The sequence below is a fragment of the Microtus ochrogaster genome, chromosome 16 (genome assembly GCF_000317375.1).
Source record: "Microtus ochrogaster isolate Prairie Vole_2 chromosome 16, MicOch1.0, whole genome shotgun sequence".
NCBI classification, from domain to species: domain Eukaryota; kingdom Metazoa; phylum Chordata; class Mammalia; order Rodentia; family Cricetidae; genus Microtus; species Microtus ochrogaster.
In genome coordinates, this window is record NC_022018.1 from 3,758,405 (window position 1) to 3,775,766 (window position 17,362).

General features: G+C 36.0%; 1 protein-coding gene across 1 annotated transcript in view; it reads left to right on the forward strand.

Moving 5' to 3' along the window:
- Malrd1 (MAM and LDL receptor class A domain containing 1) overlaps positions 1-17,362 on the forward strand; it is a 583,538-nt gene that overhangs the window by 389,976 nt on the left and 176,200 nt on the right. The window contains exon 29 of the mRNA XM_013348957.1: positions 14,476-14,604. Coding sequence (XP_013204411.1) covers positions 14,476-14,604 — 129 coding nt within the window. The remainder of the gene's footprint in view (positions 1-14,475; positions 14,605-17,362) is intronic.

Below are 17,362 nucleotides of genomic sequence, written 5' to 3' on the forward strand. Positions count from 1 at the left end.
CTGCTTAAGAAAAACAGAACATTTAGGGTTTGATTCCATGCACTCCCCGCAGAGGGGAAGGCACATTGCTTTGGGAAGGTCCAAGGCCTCCCTACTATATCTAGGCTGAGCAAGGCATCCATCCAAAGAGAATGGGTTCCCAAAAAGCCAGTATAAGGAGTAAGGATAAATCCTTGTGCCACTACCAGTGATCCCTCAGTCTGTCCCAGCCAAACAACTGTCACTCACTTTCAGAGAGTCTAGTTTGGACCTATGCTGGTTCCTTCTTTGTCTGCCTGGAGTTGGTGAGCTCTCATTAACTCACCTAAACCATTTCAATGAGTGTCTCTATTAGGGTCTTGAACATTTTGCTCATATTCTCACTCCTCCCACACTTCAGCTGGACTTTGGGAATTCAGTCCAGTGCTCCACTGTCGGTCTCTGCCTATGTTTCCATCAGTTGCTGGATGAGGGTTCTATGGTGACAATTAAGTTATTTATCAATCTGACTACAGGGTAAGGCCAGTTCAGGTACCATCTCCTCTGTTGCTTACAGTCTTAGCTGGGGTCATCCTTGTGGATTTCTGGGAATTTCTCTAGTGCTAGGTTTCTTGCTAGCCCCATAATGGCTTCCTCAATCAAAATCTCTCTTTTCTTGCTTTCATATCTGTCCTTCCTCCATTTCAACTATCCCATTCCCTCAGTTCTCCTCCTCTCTCCCTGGTCCCTTCATCTTCTTCTACCTTTCCTTCTCCCTGTACCCCTATGGTCCCAATTTTGACAGGCGATAGTGTCCATTTCCCCTTCCCAGATGGATCTATATATGTTTTTCTTAGGGTTCTTCTTGTTACTTAGCTTCTATAGGATCATGATCAATAGGCTCATTATCCTTTGTTTTACAGCTAGTATTCACTTATGAGTGAGTATATACCACGTTCATCTTTCTATATCTGGGTTACCTCATTCAGGATGCTTTTTCTAGTTCCATCCATTTGCATGCAAATTACTAGATGTCATTATTTTTTACAGCTAAGTAATACTTCATTGTGTAAATGTGCCACATTTTCTTTATTCATTCTTTCGATGAAGGGCATTTAGGTTGCTTTCAGGTTTTGGCTGTTGCAAATAATGCTGCTATGAACATGGGTGAACAAATGTTCCTGTAGTATCATTGAGAATCTTTTGAGTGTATTCCCAAGAGTGGTTTTGCTGGATCCTGAGGAAGGTGGATTCCCAACTTTCTGGGAAATGGTCATACTGATTTCTAGAGTAGCTGTAAAAGTTTGCATTCCCACCAGCAATGAAGAAGTATTCCCCTTACTCTACATCCTCTCCAGCATAAATTATCATTGGTGTTTTTGACCTTAGCCATTCTGACTGGTGTAAGATGGTATCTCAGAGTCATTTTGATTTGTATTTCCCTGATGGCTCAATATGTTGAACATTTCCTTAAGTGTCTTTTAGCCATTTGAGATTCTTCTGTTGAGAATTCTCTGTTTAGTTCTGTATCCCATTTTTAAATTGGATTATTTGGAATGTTGATGTCTAATTTTTTGAGTTCTTTATATATTTTGGAGATCAATCTTCTTTCTGATGTGGGATTGGTAAAGATCTTTTCCCAATCAGTAGATGGTCCTTTTGTCTTATTGACTATGTCCTTTGTTTTACAGAAGCTTCTCACTTTCAGGAGGTTTTATTTATTTATTTATTGTTGCTCTCAGTTTCTCTGTTACTGGTATTATAATTAGGAAGTTGTCTCCTCTGCCCATACATTGAAGGCTACTTCCCACTTTCTCTTCTATCAGGTTCAGTGTGGTCAGATTTGTATTGAGATTCTTAATCCAACTGAACTTGAGTTTTGTGCATGGGGATAGATATAGATCTATTTTTATTCTTCTACATGTTGACATCCAGTTATGCCAGCACCATATGTCGAAGATGTTTTCTTTTTCCACTGTATAATTTTAGTTTCTTTGTCAAAAATCAGGTGTTCATAGGTGTGTGGATTAATATCTGGGTCTTCAATTTGATCCCATTGGTCAACCTATGCTCTTAGATTGGTAGGATCAGCATAATAAAAATGGCAATCCTACAAAAGTAATCTATAGATTCAATGTAATCCCATCAAAATCCCAACACAATTCTTCATAGACTTTGAAAGAACAACAATCAACTTCATATGGAAAAACAAAAAACCCAAGATAGCCAAAACAATCCTGTACATTAAAGGAACTTCCAGAGGCATCACCATCCCTAACATCAAACTCTACTACAGAGCTACAGAAATCAAAACAGCTTGATATTGGCATGTGCAATATGTTTTGATCTACCCTCTTCTATCCTTGCTCATACTTCCTTCCAATTTCATGTCTTCCTGAGTCTCACTGAATTCAGTTATTATTGTCCATATGTAAATGTGTGTGGGAACATCCATTGTGACATGGGTAACCGATCAGTAGCCACTGGCCAAAGAAAAGTATCCTCCCTTTTTTAGCATTAACTAACAATAGCCCTTGAATTAGAGGTGGGACCTAACACACACACACACACACACACACACACTGTTGGAACTTTTAACTGGCTTTTTCTTGTGCCGTTCTTGTGAATACCCCAAGCTGTTGCATATTCATGGACACAATATCCATGTCATGTCAAGAGAACAGCTTCACAGAACTGCTCTTCTCCCCAGTGCTCTTACTTTCTCTCAAGCTTCTCTTGTGTGATTTTTTTCTGACCTTTGGGAGGAGAGAGGTAGTCAACCTTTCTCTGCTTAAGCACTCACTGTCACTTAGTCTCCACATTGAGAACAGCTCTGAGCCTCTGTATTACCTGGTCTAAATAGAAACTTACCTGACTCACACAAATCTATTGTTAAAAAATAAATATTTAGAAGGCAGTTTAACAATACGATTATTAAAAACAAAGTACACAGATTTTTTTCTTTGAACTTATGACTTCTCTCTCCATGAAGTTTCCAATACCAGATATGGATTCCCTCTAGCAGAGATGCATCAAATCCAATTAAGAGAGTGGTTGGGGGCCGGGCAGTGGTGGCACACGCTTTTAATCCCAGCACTCAGGAGGCAGAGGCAGGCGGATCTCTGTGAGTTCAAGGCCAGCCTGGTCTACAAGAGCTAGTTCCAGGACAGGAACCAAAAACTACAGAGAAACCCTGTCTTGAAAATAAAAAAAACAAGAGAGAGAGAGAGACAGAGAGAGAGAGAGGGGGGGGGGTTGGTTATTCCCATAACCAGTCCTGTTACGATTGAAGCAATAAATCCATCTTGCCTGGCAAGATGATAATTTATCAAGAATAGTCGAGCATTAGTTAAGACCACAGATATCTTTCCCTTCCCTGTTGAGTAATTTGAAAAGCACCTACCAACACTATGAAAGCCATCCAGAGGGAAGAGAATTTCCTGGTTAGTTCAAGATTTATTCTTCTATCTCCTACAACCAATATGTCTGGGGTTGCCAGGTGGTGGTGGCACATGCCTTTAATCCCAGCACTTCAGTGAGGCAGAGGCAGGTGGATCTCTGTGAGTTCAAGGTCAGCCTGGCCTATAGAGCAAGTACCAGCATATGTTCCAAAGCTACACAAGAAACCTGTCTCAAAAAACAAACAAACAAAAAATATAAGGGGTCTTCAACAATAGGATCTTACCAGATACTTATAGGTGGCAACCAAGAACAATGGCCATAACATATGTTGTTTTGGATGCTTCTGGAACCTCCCTGATATAACTAATAGGGCAGTATCCACAGCCTATACTTGTCAGTAAGATTTTCATTTAATATTTAGGTTTCTGGGATAACACTGTTCAGCAATGAACAGCATTTATTTAAACTTTATCTTTTAAATTATATTTTAAATAATCTTACAAGGTAGTAAGTTTTATAAAACTTCTTAATTTCACTTAATTCATTTTCTATTCTTCAGTTCCTCCACTCCTCTGCTTCCATCCCTGCTTAACTCATCAGGTTCCAGAATGCACCCACAGAATGATATTCTTTCATTTCCCATTTGTTCTACTCCATTTTCTCATTATATAATTTACTTCAAGTTCAAGATCAAAGGTTCCCAAGTAAGTTCTTCATGCACATTTTCTTCTAATTGACCTTCCTCTTGTCCCTTAATTTTCCGTCCCCATCATTCTACTACCTGGTTAAACCATTCTCCTTCCAGTACTTTCTATCATGACTTCCATTTCATCTATATTCTGCAATTCCTATATTCCACAAGTTAAACACACAAAGCAAAGGCTTGGGGCTAGGAGATACATATGAGAAAGAATATGTCACTTTTATATTTTGGGCCTTGGTGAACTCATCCATACTTTTGAGAGTTTCTGTCTTATGTTTCTTTAATTTTCCTCCTTATAAAACTCTGATACACTTTGCGTCCCTAGCTGCATCTTCTACATATTTCTTACTTAGTCCATTGTGCTCGGCTCCAGGGAACACCCCGGATTTATTTTCATTGCTGCTTTCTCAGTGGTTAATTAGAATTCTCTTAATTGTCCCACTCTGGTAGAAACTCAAACGTGGAATTAGGTGATTATCCTGATTATCTGAGGCTCACAGGAATTCATCTGGCTAGATGATGCTTTCATTCTTTTAATTGCTTTAAATATAAGCATCATCCAAAGTATTAAAAAGATTCTTTTAATCTGTAGTAAGATTAATATGTAATTTGAGCGATTAAAATAGAAAAAGAAATGAAAGTATTAAGAAATTAGTAATTCTATCCCCAACTAATTTCTTTTTGAATCTTGTTAATGTATCTCTAGATCATCTTTATGTAAATTATTTTAAGCTTGCATATATTTTGGGGAGTAGAATCAGAGATTGAAAGTTATTTCCTGTATGTTAAAAATTACAAACCCATTGAAATGAAGTTTGAATTAGTTCAGCTTTCTCTGATCAGCTCATGTGGTTTTCCAATAAGCAGGCAAGTATGTGGAAGAGTGAAAAGGTCTTTCCTCATTAGAACCACTGAAGACCTCAACAGGGCACCAAGGCCTCTGCATTCAGAGGCTTGCCACTTCCTTGAATCTCTGGCACCCTGGGAAGGGCAGGAAGCTCATTTCTAGGAAAGTCCTCCTTACTTAATAGGACTTGTGACTTGTTTCAACATAACCACATTAGTAACAATACTGCTTGCCTAATGTCTGTTTCCATCCTGCTAATGTTAACATCCTGACAACCAATGCTTTCTGTCATGATAGGCATTCACCAAATACAGTGATGCCATTATCTGTTCAGTACCAAGAATCTGTCTACTAGTATTGAGAAATAATATATGAATAATAAATATTTATAAATCCAAAATAGTAAAAGGTCATTTAAAATAGTTTTAAAAATCATATTTTTTGCTGGAAAAGATTCTGGCCTATTATGGGGTTAAAAAAGCCACAACATTCAGAGCCACTTTTTTTTTAAAAAAGCTAAAGGTTATTATGTCAACTCTGTATTGTTATCTTAGTTAGATCATCCAAGAAATCATTTTTAAAATATAAAGACGAATGGTAAGTGAAATAAAAAAATAAAAATTCAGAAGGAAATGTAGAAAATAGTAATTATAAAACATCAAATGTGAAACATATGCTGAAATTAATCTATGCATTAGGTCATTTGATGTCCACTTACCTATTCCAACAACATATGAATCATAGAACGTCCATTTCTCAGATGAAAAAAACTAAGACTCAAGAAGATTAAATAAATCATAAAATGTGAGTAGATTATATTTAGGGAGGTTTAAAGATTTAATTAAACTATTTTTTCAAATTTTCTTATTTGTATATAATGCATTTGTTAATAATTATAAAGTTAAACTATAACATAATATATGCCAGTGTCCCACTTTTAGAACTTATCCTCGTTTTCCAGTAAGCCTACCAACATCTAGGGCTCTGATTGAAATATGTTAAATGATTCTTTCAGATAAAAATTTTTTGCATATTCCAAATGTAAAAGAGTTCATTGAAAAGGTCAAAATAATATTGTACTTCACTTAGAAGTATTTGTATCATTTTTATTCAGGAAAAGCTATAAATTGATCATGGGTTGACCCTGAAATTTGCATGCAAATTAAAAATTATGTACTATTATCCTGAAGTGACCTCACTACAAAAATAATATACAAGCCAGACTAATTAACAGTTCTAAATCAGATTGCTCAGCATTTGTAAAGCCTTTTGTTTCATGAAAGCTCAGTAGTGGCATAAAAGTCTTAAGGATTATAGAATTGTACTTTTTTTAAAAGGCCATCTATTTCCTTGACTGTAAGATTGTTTTTATTTCATTCCATGGTGTTGCCTATTAATTTTGTCCTTTCCCACTTTTATGGATGAACAATTGATATCTTTCACAGGCATGATTATAGAGCCTATATAGGAAAGCATTTTTTGTGTGTTAAAGAATCAGAAAGCTTTATTTTTAAAGATTTTAGATGATGGATCATAGAACTGAAATAACTAATGAATGAACCATTTTTGAAAAAAGAGTTTCTAAGAGCCTAAACTACAGGAGTCTATGAGAACTTTCTTCATTGAGTTTCTTTTCCATACCTGTTGCTACTTGAGGGAATGTGGTTGATGCAAAAGTTAATTCAACAAGGAATAATCCTTTTGTCATACATTTGATGAATTTGTTATAGTTTTTGTAGGAAGTTCTTCCCCAAAGGTTCATATTTTGTAGGTGTGCTCCCCTCTGAGTAGATCCAGCCATTGAGAAATGATGGTACCCTGACAACTCTGACTTAAATTATATATTTCAAAGAAACAATATTTAAAACTGTAATGGGCAAGTAAGAACACAGAAAAGGGAAGTACATCAGAATAACATTTGTTCCCAACACAGCAATCCTTAAAAAAACCCAAAAACTATGATTCAATATATTTCAAATCCTGAAAGAAAATAACTGACAAGCAAAATTGGATAACCAGTGAAACTGTGTTAGAATCGATGGAGAAATAAAGATATCTCAATACAAGTTCAAAGCAAGCCAGTTCATAGTCAATGTGTCAGTAATGCATACTTGAAAAATAATATAAACAGAGAAGAAGAAATATAACCTTAATCACAAGAATACAAAAAATAACAAAATTTATAATATAAAAAAGGTCTAGGAAGGAATCTATCATGTTCAACACAGTATGCCAACAAACTCAAAATATTATTAGGTAAAATGAAAAACACAAATAAATACACATACTTAAGACACCACTCAAAATCATATGCATACATGATACAGTATACATTCACAAAAACAATATACATGTATATAGCACACACGTAATGAATAGGCAATGAAGAAGGACGCTTAAAAGAAATCCCACACTAGCTCAGAATTGAGAATAATAGAGGGTTATTTATTTAGGTGTAGACTCCCAAGTCACGATCTTCTGCTGGAACCAAGAACAGCAACCAAATCCTGCAGCCAGAAAAGAGGCCGGACACATGCTTTATATAAGCATAAATAGTTTAAGAGGCTACTCTCAAGTACGTGGGTAACATAAAGGCTACTGGCAGTAATAATTCCTATAGCACCTCCCTTTTCTGTTTAAATAAGAGAGTTCTAAGCCTAATACAAAATTACACACAATAAGAGCAAATATACCAAACAAGAAGCATGTGATAAATGTTTCAATAATTATCCTATCCTAACTAGTTTAAGTCTTGTATAATAAATAACTTGGCCAAATCATGAGAGGAAAGTCACTATGACTATCTAGTCTTCAACCCCATTGAAGATTCAAGAAGGGAAATAATATTTCCTGAGTAAACAGGATGTACAATCAAGCAACTTCCAAAAATGTACAACAAATGACAGAGACAATTGGCTACCTGGGAAATCACCCAAAGCCTCATTTGCAACGTTGAGGCAACCAACTTTGGCTAAGGCTTAGCATAACTGAAAGACCATTTTCAGAGGAAGGAAAATTTTCAAAACCATCTTACCCTGTCTTGGCAAGAATTAAGTCATTTTCCTTGTGTCCTACTTATCCATTTCCAAATATGATGTACCTTGTCAGTGGTTGAGGCATGAGGAGTTCCTTGCCCAAAAGCAAATTGGGCCAAGAAGAAAACAAATTTCAGGTGGCATGTCTTCAGTGCTTAACATTCTCTCGGGAATAGGTCAGTACTGCCAGGAGCAATCATGTATCATAACAGAAACCTAAGTTACTTAAATACCATATTCTACAGTACTTTGATGTGGTTGAAGATTACTTATGCAGAATACAATCTCTATGTATCTAAAGAACCTGATTAGTCTAACTATAAGTTTGACAAACATAGATGACTATAGATTTATAATTCTTAATACCTATATAACTTAGAGACTTCACATTGGAATATTATACAATAAACAACTGTGCAACAAATGAGGATAATGACTTCAAAATGTAAATAATGTATAAGTATCTTGATAAGAGTTAGAAATGTACATTGCAATATGATTAATATATCCTAAAATTGTATCAATATACAAAATTTTTTAAGCAGAGGTAGAAGCATGCCTACATACAGTATGACAAAGTAACTGTGCCTAGATATACGAATATTGTAGACAAAAATAGGAACATATTCAATATAATTTAAGTTTGTATGAATATATAAGAATATATACTAATGTAAATTGCCCATAAATAATAGCTCACAAGTATTCACTCTATTACTATTATTATTAGTGTGAGTAAGCTCACACTAATCTATTATCCCATCCAATTGATCCCTTTTTGTCAAACAGATCCCTGAGCCTACAAAATTTCCTCCCAATCCCCAACCCTATACCAATTATAATCAACCCCTAAATGATGTCCCTAACCCTGAGGACAAACTTTGTTGGGAGAGGATGTTGTCTTCTAGAATTACTTCCAGCTGTCATGGTGGTGATGTTCTTTCTATGGGATCCTGTGAAAGTAAAATCATGGTTAAGTTCCAAGATTATTGTATGGTATAATTGCAAATAGTCTCTGAGCATTTGGTAGGGATTTTCTGAGTTTTCTATTTGGAGTTCTGGCCAGCACATTGTAAAAAAGTGCACCATTTCAGGTAACCAAGTTGGAACCATCTTGAACAGCTGGTACCCAAAACAGGTCTCATCATGATGTCATATCAACCAGATGGAGTTGTTGTTGTGGGGCCCCATTTTCTTCCTAAAAACTTCAAATATTACTGCAGGAAAATTCATTGTTCATTGTGGAGAACTAATAAATTATTTACATAGACATAAGCAAACATATATATTCAAAAAAGTATGATAGAAACAAAAATAGGTATGAAGAAAAGTAAATTTTTTCTAAATTCTTTTTTTTCTTTCCTGTATCATGGCTCCTGACATGAGACAGAAACCTTATTTTAACAACATTCTTGGATTTAGAGAAAGACAGAGCCAATGTCCAACTCCAAAGCCAGCTTTGATTTTTAAGAGAATCATGATTAATTTTAGTTTATGTTTTTGAGATTCTTACCCTCATATTACATGTCCTCATAAGTCATAATTCTCTTTGCTTGGTAATCCTATATGGATAATTATTTTTTCATCTTTAGGCATCTAGATGTTCAGTGTCTCTTGACCTTTTGATGATGAGTATTTTCCTGCAAAGACAAGAGCAAAAGAACCCTGCCCCAATCCTTATGAGGTTTCTTTACCACCTGTATGATTGTCACCCCTGTGGATGAACTGCCATTTTTCCCTCTTAAAAGGTTTCTCTTTTTCTATCTGAATCTTTATTAATTTTGATGATATCCATAGTTTTTCTTTTCTTTTGAAAACAAGAGCAAAACCCCTTCCCCAGTGTAACACATCTTTTGGCTTCCATTGTGAGGTCAACATATCCTTGAAATACATCAGCTGATTTAATTCAGAAGACTTTTCTATTATCCAATGTCTCTCTGCTGCTGTTGTCCCTTTCTCATTAGCGTTAAGAAAATTCAATGTTAATAAAGCATTACATAATCTATTTCTGGGGCTATTTTCACCTATTTTTGTTTGTTTAACGTATCTTTTATAGTTCAATTTGATCTTTCTATAACTGCCTGACCTATAGGATTGTGTGGTATAGTTGTAAGATGCTTAATATTATAACAAGCAAAAAACTGTTTCATTTTCTTAGAGGCATATGCTGGACCATTATTCTTCTTTATTTGCAGGTATACCCACGATGTCCATAACTTCTAATAAATGTGTGATTACTAAATCAGCCTTTTCTGAGCTTAAAGCAGTGGCCTACTGAAAACCTAAATATGTGTTTATGGTGGGGGGCACATATTTTAATTTACAAAATTCTGTAAAGTGGAACACATCCATCTGCCAGATTTCATTCCTTTGAGTTCCCTTTGGGTTAGTCCCTGTAGGTAGTTGAGGCTATGGAAAGAGCAAGTACGACTTCTCTTCATAATTTCCTTGTTGCCATGTAATAGAAAACTCTTTCTTTAAACCTTTGCTATCGACATGATTTTTTTATGAAATTCTGAGGCCTGCAACGTGCTTCCAATCATAACCATATAAGCCTTGCAAAATACAATGCACAGTATTAACAAAAAAGTTACTAAAATTTCCATGTTATTGTAGTCTGTCATATTGATTTATGAGATTCGGTAAATTGTTTTAGGTGTAATAATCTTTATTGTCCAGCAGGTGTCATGGTTGCAGATTCTCAGCTAACAGTGATGCAATGGGTGGTGACACAAACAGTCCTGAGCCACTTTAGGTTCCCACCTTGGTTCTGGCCAAATACTGAGAAATATGCTTTGTTTGACAAACTGAAAGCAATTAAATCAATTCCATACATGGCGCAAGAAGCCCAGAACTCACGGGTAGGGAGCACAAACCGGAAGCTGCACAAGAGATGCTGTGAGGCAAGGATTGTTGCAATGGGGGAGGGGATGTTCGCGAACTTGGGAAGTTTTCAAGTCTCTGCATGAAGTTAGTTCTGCTGTGGTGGGACTTTTACAAAAATCTGCTTAGGTAAAAGCAAGCCAAAAGGGCGGGGTTGGGAGACTTTCTGGAATCCATGTGGGGCGCCAGATGAAGGACACTTAAAAGAAATCTCACTAGCTCAAAATTGAGAATAATAGAGCGTTATTTATTTTCGGGTAAACTCACAAGTCACAATTCTCCGCTGGAACCAAAAACAGCAACCAAATCCCGCAGCCAGAAAAGAGGCCAGACGCACGCCTTATATCAGCATAAATAGTACAAGAGGTCAAACCCAAGTGGGCAGGTAACTTAAAGGCTACTAGCAGTAGGAATTCCTACAGCAAGGCAAAATAAATCAATAGAAATAAAATACAAAGATTATGTGAAGAAACTATGAATTCAGACTTTGTTATTAAATAGCTATATTTTCTAGACATGTGAAAAGAATGACCATATAATATCCCCTTGTCTGCAATGTTTAGGTTTCCTTCTTTTGTAAACCTTGACCTGTATGTATATTCCTTTCTAGAATAAGAGGTCAATCAAGTATAATGGGCAGTCATCTATGAAAAAACACTTGGAGCATAGATTTTCTGATAAAAGTTTCCTTTTTTGTTACTCCAAATGTTGTCCTTCCTTCAAATGGGTTAATTTAAGATGTAAGAGTTAGCTAGAAATATGGAAAAGCTATTGGCTAAACAGTATTGTAATTAATGGAATTTCTGTGTTACTTTTTGGATCTGGGCAACGAGGAAATGAACACGCAGTCTCCATCTACATTCTCTCCACTTGTTCATTTGTAGAATAAATGACCCATCTACAAAACAAACCCTACACATAAGTCTCAGGGAACAGCCTGCAAGAAGGGAAAGAAAGCCAGAGGAAGATGCTTTTTATTGAGAGATAGTATCTTCATTTTATTATAAGGAGCTGTACCCATGAAAATTATCTCAACCAGACATGCACAATGCCAATATCAGTGGGCATGGCAACATGGATGAGAGATATCTCATAAGGCTCTACTGAGATGAAGCGCTATAGGCAGTGGTTGGCTGCTGTGAGAAGGAGCATCAATTTTCTGGGATAAGTCTCAGATAGGTTATCTAATACCAAATGGTCAGACTTAAGTGCCTACACAAATGAGCAGCATTAAATGGACACTGTTGAGCTATTATTTTAGTTGGATAAATATCCAGTCTTGTCTTATTTAGATGCTATATGCTACTATGCAGATAATTTTAAATTTTATTCTGAGTAATAATAAACTTCCATTTCTGGCATTATCAACTATAGAATATATGAGAATATCTTTCATTTCACATATTTGTCACCCAAATCAATTTTCATCATTTTGGTTGACTAAAGATATAGATTATGACTACATATTTGCAAAATATTTCTCCATCAAATAATCTAGCTTTTCTCTTTACTGTTTCCTTATCTTAAAAGACTCTTTTCTTGAGATTTTGAAGGCTCTTTTTAAAACTTATTTGTCGCTGTGTATCTGCTGTTCTATAGAAATCCTAAATACCATTTTATTCACGGAACCACAGAGTACTGACTTCCTTTCTCTTAATATTTTTGCAATTATATATTGCAGAAGAAAATAAGCCTTACTTAAAGATTTGGTGCATTTGCCATATTTTAAGTAATTCAATGAACACTTATTTACAGTTCAAAGTCAAAACACCTTTCCCCCATGGAATAATTGTACAGATTTATACCCTATGGCACAGGGGACAAAAAAGCAATTTCAATTGCATACACTTGTATACTGAAGAGTTTTTATACACTACGCTGGGTTCACTAAAAATTCTCACTAGAGTTAATTGGGGTAATCTAACAAATTTCTATAGTACCCTGTTAACATGATTAATTAGGATAATGTAACAATGTTTCTAAAGTACTCTTTTATTGTGACCTTTGAGCCCATAGCTGAACTGGTGACTGTGGTCTTAGACTGCCTGTCCTTCCTTCTTTGTCTTTGCACCATGTTAATTCATTGGTAGTTATCTGTGGAAGTTCTATATATATTAGCTATTGCAATATAAAGATGGCTCAAAGGTAATAGGAATGCATTAAAGTAGAGTCTACAAAAGTTTTGTCTTTCATTCATGGAAATACAATACAAAAATAAGTAAATTAACTTAATCTCAGACATACCAGTCTATAATCATCTATGCCATCAGTTCTGAACCTGTGTGTCACAACCCCTTTGTGGGTAGAATGACCCCTTTCACAGGGGTCACATATCAGATATTTACATTGCTATTCATAACAGTGGCAAAATTATTCTTATGAAGTAGCAACAAAATAATTTTATGTTTGGGGGTCACCATAACATGAGGAACTGTATTAAAAGGTTACAGCATTCAGAGGCTTGAAAACCACTGGCCTGTGCAATAAAGACATTTCTGTATTTCCTTGTGTTGTTGAAGGTGATTTAAAAATTAGATTTAGAACTTTAAACTACTATTAAGCTGTGAAATGTCATCTGTGTGTGTGTATGTGGAATTTTAAAAATAAAAATACATTGAAGATTCTATGAACATCTATTAACTCTCCTTTAATGAAAGCAATATGATTTGTTATTATAACCTGCATTTATTTGTCACCAATTTTATAGAGGATGTGTTAGGCCCAGTGGAATATAATAAAAAACCTCTGCCTCACTAGAGATTAGAGTGTAGAAAAAGAACTATGAACATTGCTAAGTGAGGTGGAAATAATTCAAATAAAGGAATCAAACTGCTCTTACATGAGTTAAAATCAAGAGCATAGACCTAGGAGAAAGATGAACAAGACAGGTGAAGAAGAAACATGCTGTTTCATTGAGCTTGTATTTGCATAGTACACTATTCATGACCCACAGAGGAGTCTGCACTAGAAGAGAAGACAGCATGTGGAAGGGAATGGGGACATAGATAGTAGAAGTCATATACTGTGAAACATTCAGGCAGAGGGCTTAAGTTAACTATGGAGCTTAGAAGGAACGTTCAATAGAAGGAGCCTGATCTAACAACAAAGGATATTTAACACGTTAACCAGATTTTTAGTCTTTTTGCAGGAATATGGTCAGGCTTTAATAGACTAAAAGATACACTGTACCTTTTGCTCTTTTCCTCTGAGCTGTTGGTTATTGATAGTTCTGGGAGAAAAGGAGTCGCTGTTGTACAGCCACTGCTGAGACCACAAGGCTCCTAAGGATATTTCCAAACAAACTGCCATGCAGACTGCCCTGGTTAATAGCAGCAGGTCCCAAATCAGTGTAAAAGGATTGGTATTGGCAGGGTAGTAGGAAGGTGGTTGCTGACAGTGGTCGGTATGTGTTGTCTACATATGCTTTAACTGCTTTAAAGCACATTTATTTAATGAAAATGCAGGTACTATATGATAAGTTGAATAACTGGAGGTAGAAGGAAAGATAGGTAGTTGTTTAGAAGTCAGCATTGGGCAATCATCAAAACTCACTAGCTTTATAAAGAATGGGAAATCTATGTAGCTAACTGTCTTCAATTGTAATGACAATATTGAGTTGATGCTGTTTTTGTTTTCGTTTTCCATAGTAGGCGAAACTGCTGAGATTTGCTCGGAAGCCACAGACTTTTTGTGCCAGGACAAGACATGCATTGCATCCCACCTCGTTTGTGACTACAAGCCTGACTGCTCTGACAAGTCTGATGAAGCTCATTGCGGTGAGTTTATCTGCCAGCCACTACATGGCCTAGTCAGCTCAGGTTTTCTCCAGTCACATGAATGGATCAGAGCGAATGTTCTTTTGGCAGGGCTGGGAGGGGGAGTGCTGAAGAGGTGGCTCTGTACGTACATCCCTTCCTATAAATGTAAGTACCTGAGTTTGAATCCTTAGAATACACATAAACTTGACCATTGTAGTATACTTGTCTCTACTCTTAGTGCTCCTATAGGAAGATGGGAGGCGAAGATAGAAGAATCTCAGAAACAGACAGGTCATTCAGCCTGCAATACGTAGGGGAAAAAGACAATGGAACCTAGTTTGAATATGTAAAATGGAATCCATTGACACCTGAGGTTACTCTCTGATCTTAATACATGGTCCCATCGAACATACACAATCATATTCACATATGTGAATATGTGCACCTATCATAAATATGCACGCAAAAATTAGTAATACTAATACTGACAGTATTGCTCTTTTCATTCAACTAAATTCAAACTGCTGAACATTGCTTCCAACTTTTCGGCAAAGATATCCAAACAGCAGCCTTCTCATTCCCTTTACTTCTGTACAGAAAATTCCATGGGATAACGTTACAAAAATCCTTCACCATATGTTTGTGCAGAACTAGAGGGGATGTCAGAACTGTAAGACAAGACAAGAACAATAGCTGTCTCCATTCCACATTGCTTTTATCAACTGCATTTCTTTCAGAGTTCTTCTCTCAAAAAAATGTCTGATTAATAGATTGGATAGAAAAAGTAAAAAATAAATATAATTTTTATCAATTATATTGCATCAGCACTAGAAGGATCCCTTTATTTTTTTTAAAATTCTATTTTTCTAAGTGTAAAAATGTTTGTAACTTAAAAAGCGCTAGACATGTTTAAATCCAATTTTATCTGTGCATAATACTGCTAAACTTCTATACCAAATCCCACTGCCCTCCTCTGTGGAAGAAGTGCTTGAAAATATCCCAGATTGAGCTTCAGCTTTTTATTCTTAAGGCTTTACCTTCTGGGGTTCTAAAATACCAGGCCTGTACTTCTATATACAACTCCAAATGGAATCTTTATGTTGTTGTCTGTTTTCACTTTATTGGTTGAAATTAGGGTCTTTTGCATAATAGTATTCTACCAGTGAACCTGAGCTATGTACAGCTCATTAACACGAGTCTTGACACTAATAGGATGTCTATTGCAATTATAGTTGGCCACAAATAAGCTACCCCTAGTGCTAGTGGTCCTGACAACAGTTTCATATTTGGTCACTTTGTGAGTTGATAATCAACTTGGCAGATAGATTCAGAATGATAACTGGACAATCAGCTCTGTGACAGTTTCTTCCTCTCTCAACTTGGACAACTGGTACTCTGGTTTCATACTTCATATGGAACCTCATCCTCCATGGGTAAGACATACAACTTGTGCTCACATACTAAGGCCACCACACAGGACAGAAAAGTCATCTTCTAGAGTTGATCCTCCTAGAACCCCTATTCAAAGAGCCACAGGAAATCTGACCTAAGTTCATTTTTCTTAACTGTAGATGTCCCAAATGTCATATGAAACCAATTCTGATTGCCAAGTAACAGTCTGGTCTAGATATAAGGAGATAAAAGAACTATATATGCAAATATTCCCTATAATAAGGGAGATGAGAACTATTGATGACATTATTGAAGTCAGGATGCCACATAAACAGATTTGTTTCTAGTTTTCTCTTTTTAAAAAATAAAAAGTAAAATATAAAATAAAAAGCATCATATCAAATTTTAAAAAGAGAAACCAACAGAAAAGTAAAAGACCCCAAGTGAAGGCACAAGAATTAGAGACCCACTCATTTACACATTTAGGTGTCCTATAACAGTACTAATCTGTAAGCTACAGTATATTTGCAGATGACCTGGTAGAGACCTGTGAAGGCCCTGTGCTTGCTGCTTCCTTGGGTTTATAAGAACCTTCCTCAGTAGATTTAGAAGGTCTTGTTCTCTTGGTGTCCTCTAGTCCTTCTGTCTCCCTGATTTCTGCCTCTTCTTCTGAGGAGTTCTCTGAGCTCTGAAGGAAGGGATTTGATGGAGACAGCTCATTTAGAGCTGCATGTTCTATGGTCTCACTCTCTGTGTAATGTCTAGTTGTGGGTCTGTATTTGTTCTCATCTGCTGCAGGAGGAAGTATCTACAATGATGACTGAATAAGGCACCGATCTATGAGTATAGCACAGATTCAATAGGAGTCATTGTGCTGTTCCTCTTTGTTTTCAGATCAGTAGTGCTTGGTTTGTTTAACTCTGCATAACTTTCATTCCTGAGATCTAATTATGACAATGACTCTGCCACACTTATTTCCCCCTTAATCCTTTTGGTTGTGTCTATTATTTCTTAATTATTTTGTAAAATAAGCATAACAGAAAATTTTGTATTTAAATCACTTTATATAGAGAGTATAGTGAAATTATTCATATTTATGTTGTTGTTCAACCTCCACCAATATCCATCTCTAGAATGCTTAGAAACTTGTAAGTTGTCTATGAAACAACAACTCTCCAAATTCCCAGTCCATGACAACCAGTCCATGACAACCAGTCCATGACAACCAGCCTTCTATAACTGAACTGGTGTGTTCTCAGTGGCTTGTTTAAGTAATTCATGAGAAGTGTATGTTGCTGTTGCTGACTTTTTTCACTTAACATAATGTTTTCAATATTTAGGTAGTGTGTGTGTGTGTGTGTGTGTGTGTGTGTGTGTGTGTGTG